This window comes from Rousettus aegyptiacus, unplaced genomic scaffold (genome assembly GCF_014176215.1).
Source record: "Rousettus aegyptiacus isolate mRouAeg1 unplaced genomic scaffold, mRouAeg1.p scaffold_m13_p_5, whole genome shotgun sequence".
Lineage (NCBI taxonomy): Eukaryota > Metazoa > Chordata > Mammalia > Chiroptera > Pteropodidae > Rousettus > Rousettus aegyptiacus.
Window position 1 is genome coordinate 60,963,026 of NW_023416308.1, and position 12,838 is coordinate 60,975,863.

Consider the following 12,838-nt stretch of genomic DNA (forward strand, 5'->3'; position numbering starts at 1 on the left):
CTCCTGCCTTAAAAAATGGCTCTTAAAATTCCTTACAAGGCCTTAACTCAATCTGGCTTTCTCTTACTTCTTTCCCTTCGTATCTGCTCTAGCTACAGCAACCTCCTTCCTATTTCTTAAACATCCTAGGCATGCTTCTGCCCCAGTGCATTTTCACAGTTTCTTTTGAATGGAATGATTTTCCCAAGTTATTCGTAAGACTTACCCCTACTTTTTAAAATGTTTGCTCATATATTACCCTCAATGAGGCCTTTCATGATCATCTTATTCAGATGTGACCCTATCTTTCCTGCCTTATTTTTCTCTGAGCCCTTATCACTTTTTGCAAAGATTTCACAGGTTCAGATGTGTGAAAAGACAAGACTTCACTGAGCATACTCACTTAATTTATCTTTATTTAAAGGCAAAGGTTATAGTATAGGAAGAAAAAGTATAGGGAGGCATTAGGGATCTGAGAGACACCAGACATAAGTTTCCCATGTACTGTTTGCACATGGTGTACCCTGGATTGAACACCAAGATTTGTGCAGAAGTTCCAGGGAGTCTTTTATGCCCCTCTGATCACATAATCAAGCCACGACGTTCAATTGGTTATTTAGGTTGAAAATTATCAGTAAATAAACTATCTCTGGGAATGCCAGAGGCTCCTCAGATATAAAGATAGAAATTTTCCAGTCTACCTGTAAATTAACTTGATCCTGTATACCTTCTAAAATGCAATATAACTTTTTATTTTCTTTATTGACTATCCTTTTTTACACAAACACACACTAGCTCCACAAGGGCAGTATTTTTAACTATTTTATTCTTTGTATTCTCGATTCCTACAATTGTGCTTACTACACAGTAGGTGCTTAGTAAATATGAGCCGAATAAATAGAGTTTATCAATAACTACATAACTATATTACAAGAACCTTTTAAGTAGGAACCAATATAACAGGAATCTCTAGTATCTTTCATGGTACCAGGACCATGGTCAGCAAACAGCAAACATTTAGTATTTGACTGCTGATAAAATGGATCTTCAGGGACCTACCCACTTTAGATTCCATCTCAGATACCTCCTGGATGTATGCAGTCAGATGCATACATGATTTGAGCTGTGTAATAATTCAAACCTCTTGAGAGAAAGATTTTTAACTATTTTACTGGAGTATAACACCCATAGGATATTAGAATTTTTCCTCTGTAGTCTTACAGACTTTTAGTGACATGGAATATTATGGCAGTGGGTAATAAAATTTTGATTAGGTCCATTTTTTTTTTTTTTTTTTTTTATGAGTACATTTCCTTACGTTAAAACTTCAGAAAACCACTGGGAAAATAAGATTTTTTAAAAAATCAGTTCTATGTGAGGCAAAACTATACTTAAATTTCCAAGTTTTGTGTTGTAATAGAAAGCATCTGTTAACTAATTGTAGACCACTATTTTATAATTTACACAACAGAAATAAGCAACATGTTTATGATTTACTCTGTTATAATCCAGGTACGTCGTTTCAGAGCAAGCAGACAAAAAAATGCTAATGAAGAAGATGATGAAGTTCGAGAGGTAATTTTTCTGCTGTAAATTCCTATACTTAGATATCCTTTTGTTAAATTAGAGTAACTGGAAGGTTTATTTAGAGTAGTAACTCCACAAGACTTAAGTTTGATGGGTAGGACTGAGCAGGGGGTAGCTAAGGATAGCTGCCTTTGACTTATTTCCAGTGTAATGTACAAATATTCTGCTTGCCATTATTCTCTTTTTTCTCCTTCGCTTTTGTCTCAAACTTATTTAATAGTGTGTGTTGGGAGTGGGATAAGGCTAGCATATACAAGAGATCTTATTAATTGGAATTTACCTAATTGTTAACAGAGCATCTTATCAATATAAGATAAAATCTTACCCTACTAAGCTGATGTTATTTTTGCCAAAAAGGAATAAACTTGGTGTTTTGGTTACCAGTGTTATCATAGGTAAATGTACAGTGTCCACTGGCCTTTCTGAAATGTTGAAATTAGCCAGATCACCATCATCTCTGTCTTCTCAGCCTTTTTAGAGGTGAAGAACTTGAAGTTAGCAACCATTTGCTTAAATTTTGGGCTTCTGCTAGGTACTTGGTAAATTCATGATCGAAATATATTCTCCTACTTTCTTGTTGTCCTTAGTGTTTTATGATTACTATCTAGTATTAAAAGTTATTTTATGTATATACTGTTGGGATTTTGTCTTAATTGCTTTCATTCAGCATTTTGTATAGGACCTATTATGGGTAGCCATTCGGCTTTATATTAGGAATACAACTATGAAAAAAAAGTATGGTCTACATCTACTAGAGATTCTTAATTTTGTAGGTGAGACAGACATAATATAGAAAGAAAATATTAAACCTTATGACCCGAAATTTCATCCTCATTGTGAATTCATGCAACTGTCCTGGTAGTCCATTTTTGTTTCCTACATATTTTAGAACAATAACTGACCGGTGGTGACTTGGAAAGAGTTGAAACACTTGACACATCCTCTAATTAACTTTTACAAATATCACTGTTTTCTCTGCTACAATAATAAAAAAAAATTAATAAGAATTTCTGCCCCTTTTTAAATAATACTTTTTGCCTTATTTTAAGCACATTCCTTTGGTAAAAGTCAATACCTGAGACACTAAAAAGAAAGAGGAAAAGAACCCTTTTAAGGAGATGAGGACTCTCAGTTTACATTTTTTCTCCCTGAACTCTTCCTAAGGAATCCCTTTTTTTTAGTAGCTGATTTTCGGATGACTATTAGATAATACCACAGCCTTTAAATGTAAAGTAGCTTTATATCCCGACGTAGGAAAAACCAATTCTCAAATAATTCTTTACCATCTCCAGAGGCCATAAGACAGACTCTGAGCCTTTTTTTTTTTTTTTAAATAGAAATTCCAAGTCTAAATCTGATTTACCTTATCATCTGACTCCATACTTGTTATTTAGGATTTTAGATTGATCTAATAATGCTACTTACCTAGAATTTTAAGGAATGGGAAAGTGACATTTTTGGTAGTGTTTTCTTCTTTTCTCTATCTTATAAAAGTTTGTTATTCTGTGACTTCCTCCCCTCCTCTGCCAAATTGTGTCCCAGTTTATTAGAATATATAGAAATATAAATAGGATAATAACTCAGTTAATAACCTTTCTCTAAAAAGAATATGCTAGGATAATCTTCTAAATGACTAGTTGTAAGTTTCCCAAATATCTTTCTCTTGTACTACTTACACTATCTCCATGGAGTAAGATAGCAAATTTGGCAACGTAAACTAACATTACTGAAATCAGTGCTAATATTGACTACAGTTTTTCCCTACCCATGCTTTTCATTCATAGCCTTCAGTGATTACAAAACCAAAAGCGATTACCATCCACTAAATTTCATACTTAACATTCCCAATGTCAGAGTCATTCTCCTATATAAATGTATTAGAAAAAACAACTGATACCTACTTGGCTTTTTTTCATTACTATTTTCAAGGGGAAAAGGGAAATGGTATTTACTGAATTTTGTCTGTGTACATTACTTAAAATATCTCAGTTTTCATTTTACAGATTAGACTAAGACCAGACCAAGGATCACATGGTGGGACTGGAATTTGAACCAACATTAATACAGCGTATGGCTAATGAATCGCTAAAAATTTAAAACTACTATAACTATCAAGCAGCACATCAAAATCACTGTTTGTAATAATCCCACATGCAACTACTGTACTGTTTACAAGATGATTTTCGTAAGCTAAAAAGGAGGAAGCTATAGATTTGGGTTCCTCTATCCCATGTTTTAGATTTTTATCTTACAGAATGTCTTTAAAGTAGAAAGGAGTAACAAGAAGGAATGCTACAAAGAAATGATTCCTGTTCTTAGATTATTTGGCTTAAACTTGATTATCCTTTTTAATTGAATGGATTACAGAAATATTTCTTTACAATGGATCCTTTGCGTTTGAAGCCACTAACGTCAGTTTTTCATTAATCTTTTAAAGAGTAAGAGTGAACATTTTATTCAAGGAAGGTAGGAGAGGACATGGAAATTTTCATATGAGAGTTTTTTCAGAAGAAAGAACTTTTGGGTTTTGAATTTTGGGCTATTTTTTGAGACTTTCCTAGGTAATTTTTTGGCATGCCATGGGGTCTTATAAATTTTTTATTCTCAGCATAGTATTTGGAACTTGACTGATGGAGTTAGAACTTTCCCAAGCTGTAATTCACAGCTTTGCAGAATCATTTAACTCAGAATATGAATCCCAGTACCCTGGTTAAATTATTTAAGCAAACAGACAAACAAAAGCCCTAGCCCTTTTATTTAGAGAGAGAGAAAAAAATGTGCTATAAGAACTCTTGTTCACATAGAAAAACTCTCAAATATTTTCTTTAATTATAAACTCGCATTTAAATAAAAGGTGAAACAGTAAATAATTTAGACTTTGCAGGCCACATATGATCTCTGTCACATTTTTAAAAAAAATTTTTTTTCACAATCCTTTAAAAATGTAAAAATTATTCTTAGTCGGGTCCACAGTCCATAGTTTATCTGGCTTCTGATTTCTTATGTTCTATCTGAGTTTGAGGCAAGGTTGATATCCTCTTTCAAATTGTAATACTGAGTACTACCAACAGAGTGAAAAGGCAGCCCACAAAATGGGAGAAGATACTTAGAAATCATACTATATATCTTATAAAGCATTAATATCCAGAACATAAAGGGCCTCTAAAATTTAACAACAGAACAACCCAATTTAAAAATGGACAAAGGACTCAAACATTTTTCCAAAGAAGGTAGACAAGTGACCGATAAGCATATGAAAAAATGCTCAATATTACTAATCATTAAGGAAATGCTAATCAAAACCTGGAGACACCACTTCACACCCTTTATGATGGCTGCTATCCAAAAACTAGAATATTAGTATTGGCAAGAATACAGAGAAATTGGAACCCTGTGCATTGCTGATGGTAGTAGTATAAAAGCTACTATACAATCTAGCAATTTCACTTCTATGTATGGACCAAAAGAATTGAAAGCAGGGTCTTGAACAGATTTGTATACCAATGTTCATGGGATTATTCACAATAGCCAACAGATAGTAACAATCCAAATGTCCATCAAAAAATGAATGTATAAACAAAATGTTATACACGTTCACAGGAATATTATTTAGCTTTAAAAGGAATGAAATTATGATACATAACTACCACACAAATGAGCCTTGAAAACATTAAGCGAAGTAAGTCAGATAGAAAAGGACCAACATTGTGTGATTTCACTTATTTGAGATAACTAGAGTAGTCAGATTCACAGACAGTACTATAGTGATTACTGGGGGTTGAGAGCACTAGGGAATGGGGAGTTATTGTTTAGTGACTATTGAGTTTTAGTTTGGGATGATGAAAAAGTTGGGGAGCTGGATGATGGCAGTGGTCGCACAACATGGTGAATGTACTTAATGCCATTGAACTGTACACTTAAAAATGGCTAAAGTGGTACATTTTTATGCTATGTATATTTTACCGCAATTTTAAAAAGTGTAATATTGGGATACTGCATTTTCAAATCTCACAAAAAAGTATATGGAAACGTCTTGCCATTGGCTCTAGACCTACACTCATGAGGTAAATTCTTACAAGAAATGTACTTCAAAGACATCATTGAACTCCAAAGTCTATTGCATAGAAAAGGCAAAGTTAAAATACTATTTGAATGTGATGTTTGAGATGATAACATGAAGATTTAGTATTTAGACGAAGGGAAAGCATTAAATTTGGAAATGATGTAATTCTCAAGAAAAAATAATCATAAAATGGTGTATGCATTTAAAACTTTGCTTGATTCTGCCAAATTGTTCCAAAGCACATGAAAAGATGTGTCAAACCAGTTAACATTCCGTCCAGCAGTATTTGGGAGCTCTCACGTGTCTACATCTTTGTTGTCATCGTGTACTACTACCTCTTTTGATCTAAGGGGTGAGAAACTATTTCTTGTTGTTTTTAATTCATACTACTTTTATTCTAGAGTCTGAACAATTTTTATGTTTACAAATCATTTATATGAAACACTTGGTCATGTTCTTTGCCCAGAAAATTTTTTTCTTTTTTGGCTAAGACATTGGTCTTCTTCTAATTAATTTATAAGAACACTCATGTGAAAGAGTGCGCACAGTGTGTTTATGTGTGTGTAGCATATTTAGAGTTTTTGTCATATAAGAAGTATCTGCCTATTCCTAAGGGGTTTTGTTTAAATCCAGAATGGGTGATGAAATAAATGCCTTTTTAGCATGTATGGGGATAAGCATGAGGGGTTTTCCCTCCTATGTTCTGTTAATATGGTGAATTATTACTATTAACACATATCTTAATATTGGCCCATCCTCAGTATCACTTTATGAATTTCCCAGTTACAGGTATACTGGGCTTTTCACATACTCCTGGGTTTGTTATTTGCTTTAATATTCATAAGATACTGTAATTTTATTTTTATGCATGCAATTTTCAGTTTTCAGTACCATGTTCTGCTGGCTTTATAAAGAAAAAAATGGAAACCTTTCTTATGCTCTGGTACTATTGAAATAGCAGTAGAATTAGTTGTTTTTTTTGAAGATTTGGTAGAATTTACCTGTGAGATTTTCTTAGTTGTTTTTTTGGGGGAGCGTAGTTCCTTTAACCATTTTCTCAAAATTTCCTTTGATAATCTGTTGAGATTGTCTGTCTTTTCTTGACTCAGTTTAGGTCATTTATTTTCCAAAGTATTTAGACTTAAGCAGAATATTTATCATGATTCTTTTAATTTTTCTTGGATTAATTTTTCTTTCCATTCTAACTTTTTGTTTTAATTTAATTCATTGCTTTTTTTTGTATATTCTGATATACAATATTTTATTATTTTCTAGATATTCTACAGTTCTAATTTTATTTTATAGTTTGGAGTCAGTTTTTGTTCTACTATTCTAATTTTATTGCATGATGATTAGTTGTATACTCTGTACTATTTAGAATTTATTAATATTTTTCTTCATAGGCCCCCCATTATATATCAGTTAAAACATTTCATAGGTTCTTGAAAAGAGCATATTACTTATTTTTGGAGTTCAACATGCAACAGTTAGATCTAGCTTATTAATTATGTAATTTAGGTCTCCTTTTTTCTTTTAAATCTACTTTTTTCCCCCTTATATATACAGCAGCTGGTTCTCGTTACTCGTGGTAGTTATGTTCTACAAAGTCACTGTAAATACTGAATTCGTGAACACTGAACTATTGCTTCTTGGGGAAATAGGGGATTAGGTTCCTGCCAGCCACTGTTTATAACATTTTTGTCAACTGATCAATATATAACTTTTTTCATGTGTGTTTCTGTTTAAAGATAACTTATTTAATATACATTCTTGATTCGTTAACATTGAACTTCTGGCCAACAGCCCTCTATAACTCATGCCTGAATGAAACTTATCTAACAATATGTATTTTTTTTGTAAGGCATGTAATAGTCTTCTTGCACTTGGGAACACAGACAGCATTTCAGCTGTTCACCGGCTGGGGTGGGGGGTTGGTGAGTGGAGGGGCATTTAAAATGTATAATTGCTAACCAAAAGTATGAAATCGTGAAAAAATGAGACACTAAAATATGCTATGAAAAGGCTTTGTTGCATTATTTGACTTTATCTGTGTAATGTATGTGTCAGACGACTCAGAATTTTTACCACTTTATACAAGTTCATGAATGACCACGAGAGTATCAGGAGTGTTGTATTTGGGGTTACAAATAAATTTTGGCAAGTAGGTGAATTTGCAAATATGGAATCCAAGAATAATAAAGATTGATTGCACTTCATCTGGAACAAGAAAGATGACTTGAAATCTTTTTCTGCTATTTTAAAAATATTTTTGTTGTATTCCTTAGTGTTTGGATTTTGTTTGTTTATTTGTTTTTGCATTGTAATGCCATGTTGAGCCCTTCATTAATGATTTAGCTGTATTTCACTTCAGCTCAGATCATTGTTATGATATTACTTCCCACCTCTCACTACCCACTTCATTTCTATTTCTACCCTGCCTGCTTTGTTCTCATCTCCTCATTTCATCTTATCTCATGGCATCACAGAAAGCTTAGAAATGGTCTAAGAAGACCCAGAATTTATCATTCAAGCAAGAAAGACTATTTTCATGGCCTCTTGATATAGATTAATTTTGGGTAGCTCTACACTGCCTGAAACTCTTCTCAGCTTTCTTCCTTAGCCATGTCAAAGATTCACTATATCCAGTAACTCTTCATAGATTTTGTGTTTGGTGGTTAGCGTTATTTTCTAGTTTAACTGAAAAGGTATTGTGTTTCATTTTTGTTCTCTGTGTTTCATTTTGATTGGTTTATGGGAAGAGATGAGGTCAGCATTGCTTTTATTCTGTTTGTAATCAAAGTCTGTATTCATTTCAGAGTTAATCAAAACATTTCATTAAGTTTCAAACTTGTCTTTTGTAGTCAGTTTCTTATCAAAATAAAATTTGTGGCATATTGTCTTTGTCCTATGGTTTTTATTTTTCCAGGCCTTCAGTTGCTATATTTTACTTAATTATTTTAATCATATATTTATGAGGTTATTGCTCATGTTTTTCTGATTATGGAAGTAGTATTTTGAAAAAGTATATTGTAGGAAATTTTTAATATTCAAGAATGAAGAAACCAAAAGTGCCCTAAAATTTCATCACCCAGAGATAGCAGCTGTTTTTTTTGTAGGTTTTATTTTTCTTGTTAAGAGCCCATTGTACAAAGTTGCTCAAATGGTGACAGTCTCTTAGAAATGGTGGTGTTGAATTGGGAGTGATTACCAGTATTTCTCTCAGTTCTGATAGTTCTGATTCTGTGAAATTTTATCTTTCTCGGTAAACTTCTTCAGAAGGTCTCATTTTACAGGTAGTATTGTAAATTGATCTGACAAATCATAGGCATTGAATTTGATGGAGGAGGGAGGTTATCCTGTTTTACATTTTTATAACATGATTAGTGAAAAAACATTTAGACAGTTTGACAATATTAAATGTTCATCTGAATGATCAGATTAATGACTTTTAGGGTGTTGCATTACCTACTAGTATGTACTTTCTTCTTGTTATTCCTCTCAGGCCATGACTAGGGCCAGAGCCCTGAGATCTCAGTCAGAGGACTCCGCTTCCGCCTTTAGTGCTAATGACCTTATGAGTATAGATTTGGCAGAACAGATGGCTGATGACTCAGATAGTAGCAACTCAGCAGCAGACAACAAAGGAAGAGGCCGAGGAAGAGGCCGAAGAAGAGGAAGAGGGCAGAATTCAGTGTCCAGAGGAGGGTCTCAAAGAGGAAGAGGTCAGCACTGAGTACAGTCTTTTACACACATCCAGACTTGGGCATTGAATGGGAAGTACAGAATTGTCCTTTAGACTTCTATTTTTATAATGCAGAAAATCAGTCTTTAATGTAGTTCTGACATGTACATGAATTTTGAATGGTTGCATGCACATAGGGTTTTACTTGCTCTTAATATGTATTTTTTTCACATAGCACTTTTTGGGTATGTTTACTGTCTTATTTACTCTTACATGTACAAAGTAATAATGAGGTACATATGAGCTTTTGAGGAAAATGGCTAGCTAATGGCCGCTGGCAGCAGGAAGAAAACTCCAGATCATAAAAATTATTTTTGTTGCTATCATACAGATGCCCACATTCTTATGAAGGGGCTTCATAACATTTCTTTGAAAAGAAAAGCCACCCAAAACTATTTGATTTCTTAAAACAATTACTAACATTAATTGCCATCGTTGTATTTAATGTGACACTGTTGTTATTAAATAGTCCAAACAATAGAAAATAGTCATCCAGTGACTTCCTGATGCATTATATAAATCAATCCCTAGGAACATTTTAAGATTATTTTTATTATATATTTTTCCATAGGAATTTTAAGATAGTAAAATGAATAGTACCTTAGCTAAAAATCTCCAAGGAGAGTAATCCTTTTTTTCTAAAGATAATTATTTTTATTACCCTTACATTTGTGAAATTTTTTCTTAATTTTAATTGGAACAATATGAACCAAGTACAGCCTAATTGATCAGACTAGATATTTCTTTATATCTATCTATCTATCTATCTATCTATCTATCTATCTATCTTTCTTTCTTTGGCTTTTTACACATAAACTATGTTTTGACATTATTTAGATTTAATTTTGGTGTTATTTTAAAAAAAGCTTAGCTACTAATGGGTTTGTATATTGACTGCTCATTATTCTAATAGCAGGCACTGGTCTGGAGACTTCTTCTCGAAGCAGAAGTTCAAAGGCCACTATGTCAACATCTAGAAATATGTCTATTATAGATGGTGAGTATAGACTGCAAATGATTATGTAGCAGTTATTTGTAAATTCCAACACAGAAAGACCTAGGAAACCCCATTAGTAAACTTCATTGGTTTGTGTTGCCATCGCTGGGGAGTCACAAAGCATTTGTAGAATCACAGGATAAATTATGCTGTGATTTAAAAGGTTTTTACCATTTATTGGAGCTCTTACAGAAGCTGAGCTTTAAAAATTAACTTTTAGACCAATCTCATTATTTCTTTTTTTACAGAGAGATCACTAAGACGTAGAAAAGGCAGTTGGTCAGTAAGTCAACACTGATTGAGAGATTAGGAACTGCTTCATAATGTGTTGTTTACTTTCTTTCCTCACCCTGCTTTTGTCTCTACTGTTAGTATAGAAAAGTCATGTGAGCTGTATTTAAGGGAAATTATGATTAGGGTTCTTCGAATTAAAATTTTGTGGTCTAAAAATTGTCCTCAAACTAAGGGGATCTATTTTTATAAATGATCTGTAGTAATAACTTAATATAAAAATTTAATAAATGATGTTAAATAGTATGGTTTATGAGAACAGCCAAAGTTGTTAGTCAGATTTATGAAAATATATGTTAAAATGAGCGGTGATATTTTTTTTACCTAGTATTCAGATATCCATACATATGTATTTTGTTTACATTATCTGATTATCTGAGGTTACTTTTATAGCTAGGATTAATTTTGACAGATTAAAGAGTTGGACTAAATCTCACAAGATGAAATTTATCAAGGATAAATATAAAATGCATATATATTTAAAAGGTCAGCTTTACATAAAGAGTTCTGAGAGGCATGTGACACAGCAGCGACCCAAGTAAAAAAGACTTAGGTCAGTAAGAGTCATGCAGGTTGACCTACCCATCCAAATCTAATGGTGTCGTAAGTATTATTAATAGAGGTTGTGCATCTCTATAGCAAGGAAGTTCCCTCTCTGTACTGAATTGGATGCATCATGCCAAGAATACTGTGTTCATCTTTGGAACTGTTTCAAGAAGGATATAAATTTTATATAATCATTCATTTTATTTATATATATATAAATAAAAGAACAACTTCGCCTACTCCCTCATTTGTAGATGAGGGAATTGAGCTAAACAATTTGCCCTAGGTTGATAAAACCACTAATAGTACTAAAAATAGCTAATATTTCTGGAACAATTACTGCATGCCTCCCAACAGCTCTGTGGCGTAGGTATTTAAATTATTCCTATAAAACCACTGATAGTACTAATAATAGCTAATATTTCTGGAACAATTACTGCATGCCTCCCAATAGCTCTGTGGCGTAGGTATTTAAATTATCCCTATTTTACCAAAAAGGGACCTGAGGCTTTGAAAAGATAGGCAATGTATTCAGGGTCTCACAACTAGTAAATTCTAGAGCTTGTGGATTGATTCCAACATTTCTAGACTCCAGAACCAGTAGTTAACACTATACTAGTTGCTAGAGCAAGATAAGATTAGAGACCTAGCTGCCGGTTCTCAATATAAAGATGGAGGAAGCTGCCTCAGACGGAGATGAGTTGTAACCCTATCAAAGGAAGTTTTCAGCATTCGTTGGATGATAGCAGAACCTGGAAAAAGGATATAATCAACAGATCCGTTAAATGACGACAATTAAGGAACCTTCCTATCAAAAATTCTGTTGCTGTATTTTCACTCAAGGATTATTCATTCAGTACTTAAGGAGAGCTAGCTGAGATCCTGGTCTTTTGACTTTAGAAGCATATTGTCTCTGTTGCCAATTAGGAAATGGCATCTGGAAAAGTGCTGTTCTCTTCTTGGCAGGTCTAAAATAAAAGCAGCGAAGGAGAAAGAGAGAAAAGATAGGATGGGAAAATATCTAGGCTGAGTTCACCACATAAAAAGCCTTGTGACTTTGGACAGGTCATTCACTCTTCTGGTTTGTTTACATGTACATTGGGAATAATAATCCCTGCCACATTGGGTTATTCTGAAAAGTAAAAGCAAAAAACCTGGCATGTGGTAGGCATTTATGAACTGTTACTGCTATTATAAAAAAAAAAAAGCGAAAGCAGAGGGAATTAGAAGAGTCAATGAAATATGAAGTTTCATGTTAAACCACCAAAAAGTTGGTTAGCACAGAGGCATAGATGTTATAAATTACCCATGTTTACCTTAGCCCACTCATGTTTTAATTGTTTTATGTGAAACTTCTTTTGATAGCAGTAGGTAGAATTAATCATTTAAAATGAGTCTTCTGGTTTCCATTGCTATTGCTAAGAAAGCAGATAAACTTGTTGCCTTTTTTTTTAAGTCTGTTTTTCTTCCAGATGGCTGTCTTGGTGTTCTGCAGTTTCACTATAATGAATCTAGATAATGGGATTTTTTTTTTTTTCATTCTGCTTAGGATTTATTGGCTGTCATGAACTGTGGATTGGTCTTTTATCGTTACTAGAAAATCCTTAGCTGTTTTGCCCTTAGGTATTACCTC

General features: G+C 33.2%; 1 protein-coding gene across 4 annotated transcripts in view; it reads left to right on the forward strand.

Annotated features, from left to right (window-relative positions):
- Positions 1-12,838, forward strand: part of MRE11 (MRE11 homolog, double strand break repair nuclease) — a 62,344-nt gene that overhangs the window by 26,172 nt on the left and 23,334 nt on the right. For 3 of the 4 annotated variants that reach the window (XM_016158694.2, XM_016158698.2, XM_016158697.2), the window contains exons 14-16: positions 1,492-1,554; positions 9,132-9,351; positions 10,285-10,368. In XM_016158694.2, coding sequence (XP_016014180.2) covers positions 1,492-1,554; positions 9,132-9,351; positions 10,285-10,368 — 367 coding nt within the window. The remainder of the gene's footprint in view (positions 1-1,491; positions 1,555-9,131; positions 9,352-10,284; positions 10,369-12,838) is intronic. The other variant, XM_036220382.1, reaches the window with a different exon arrangement.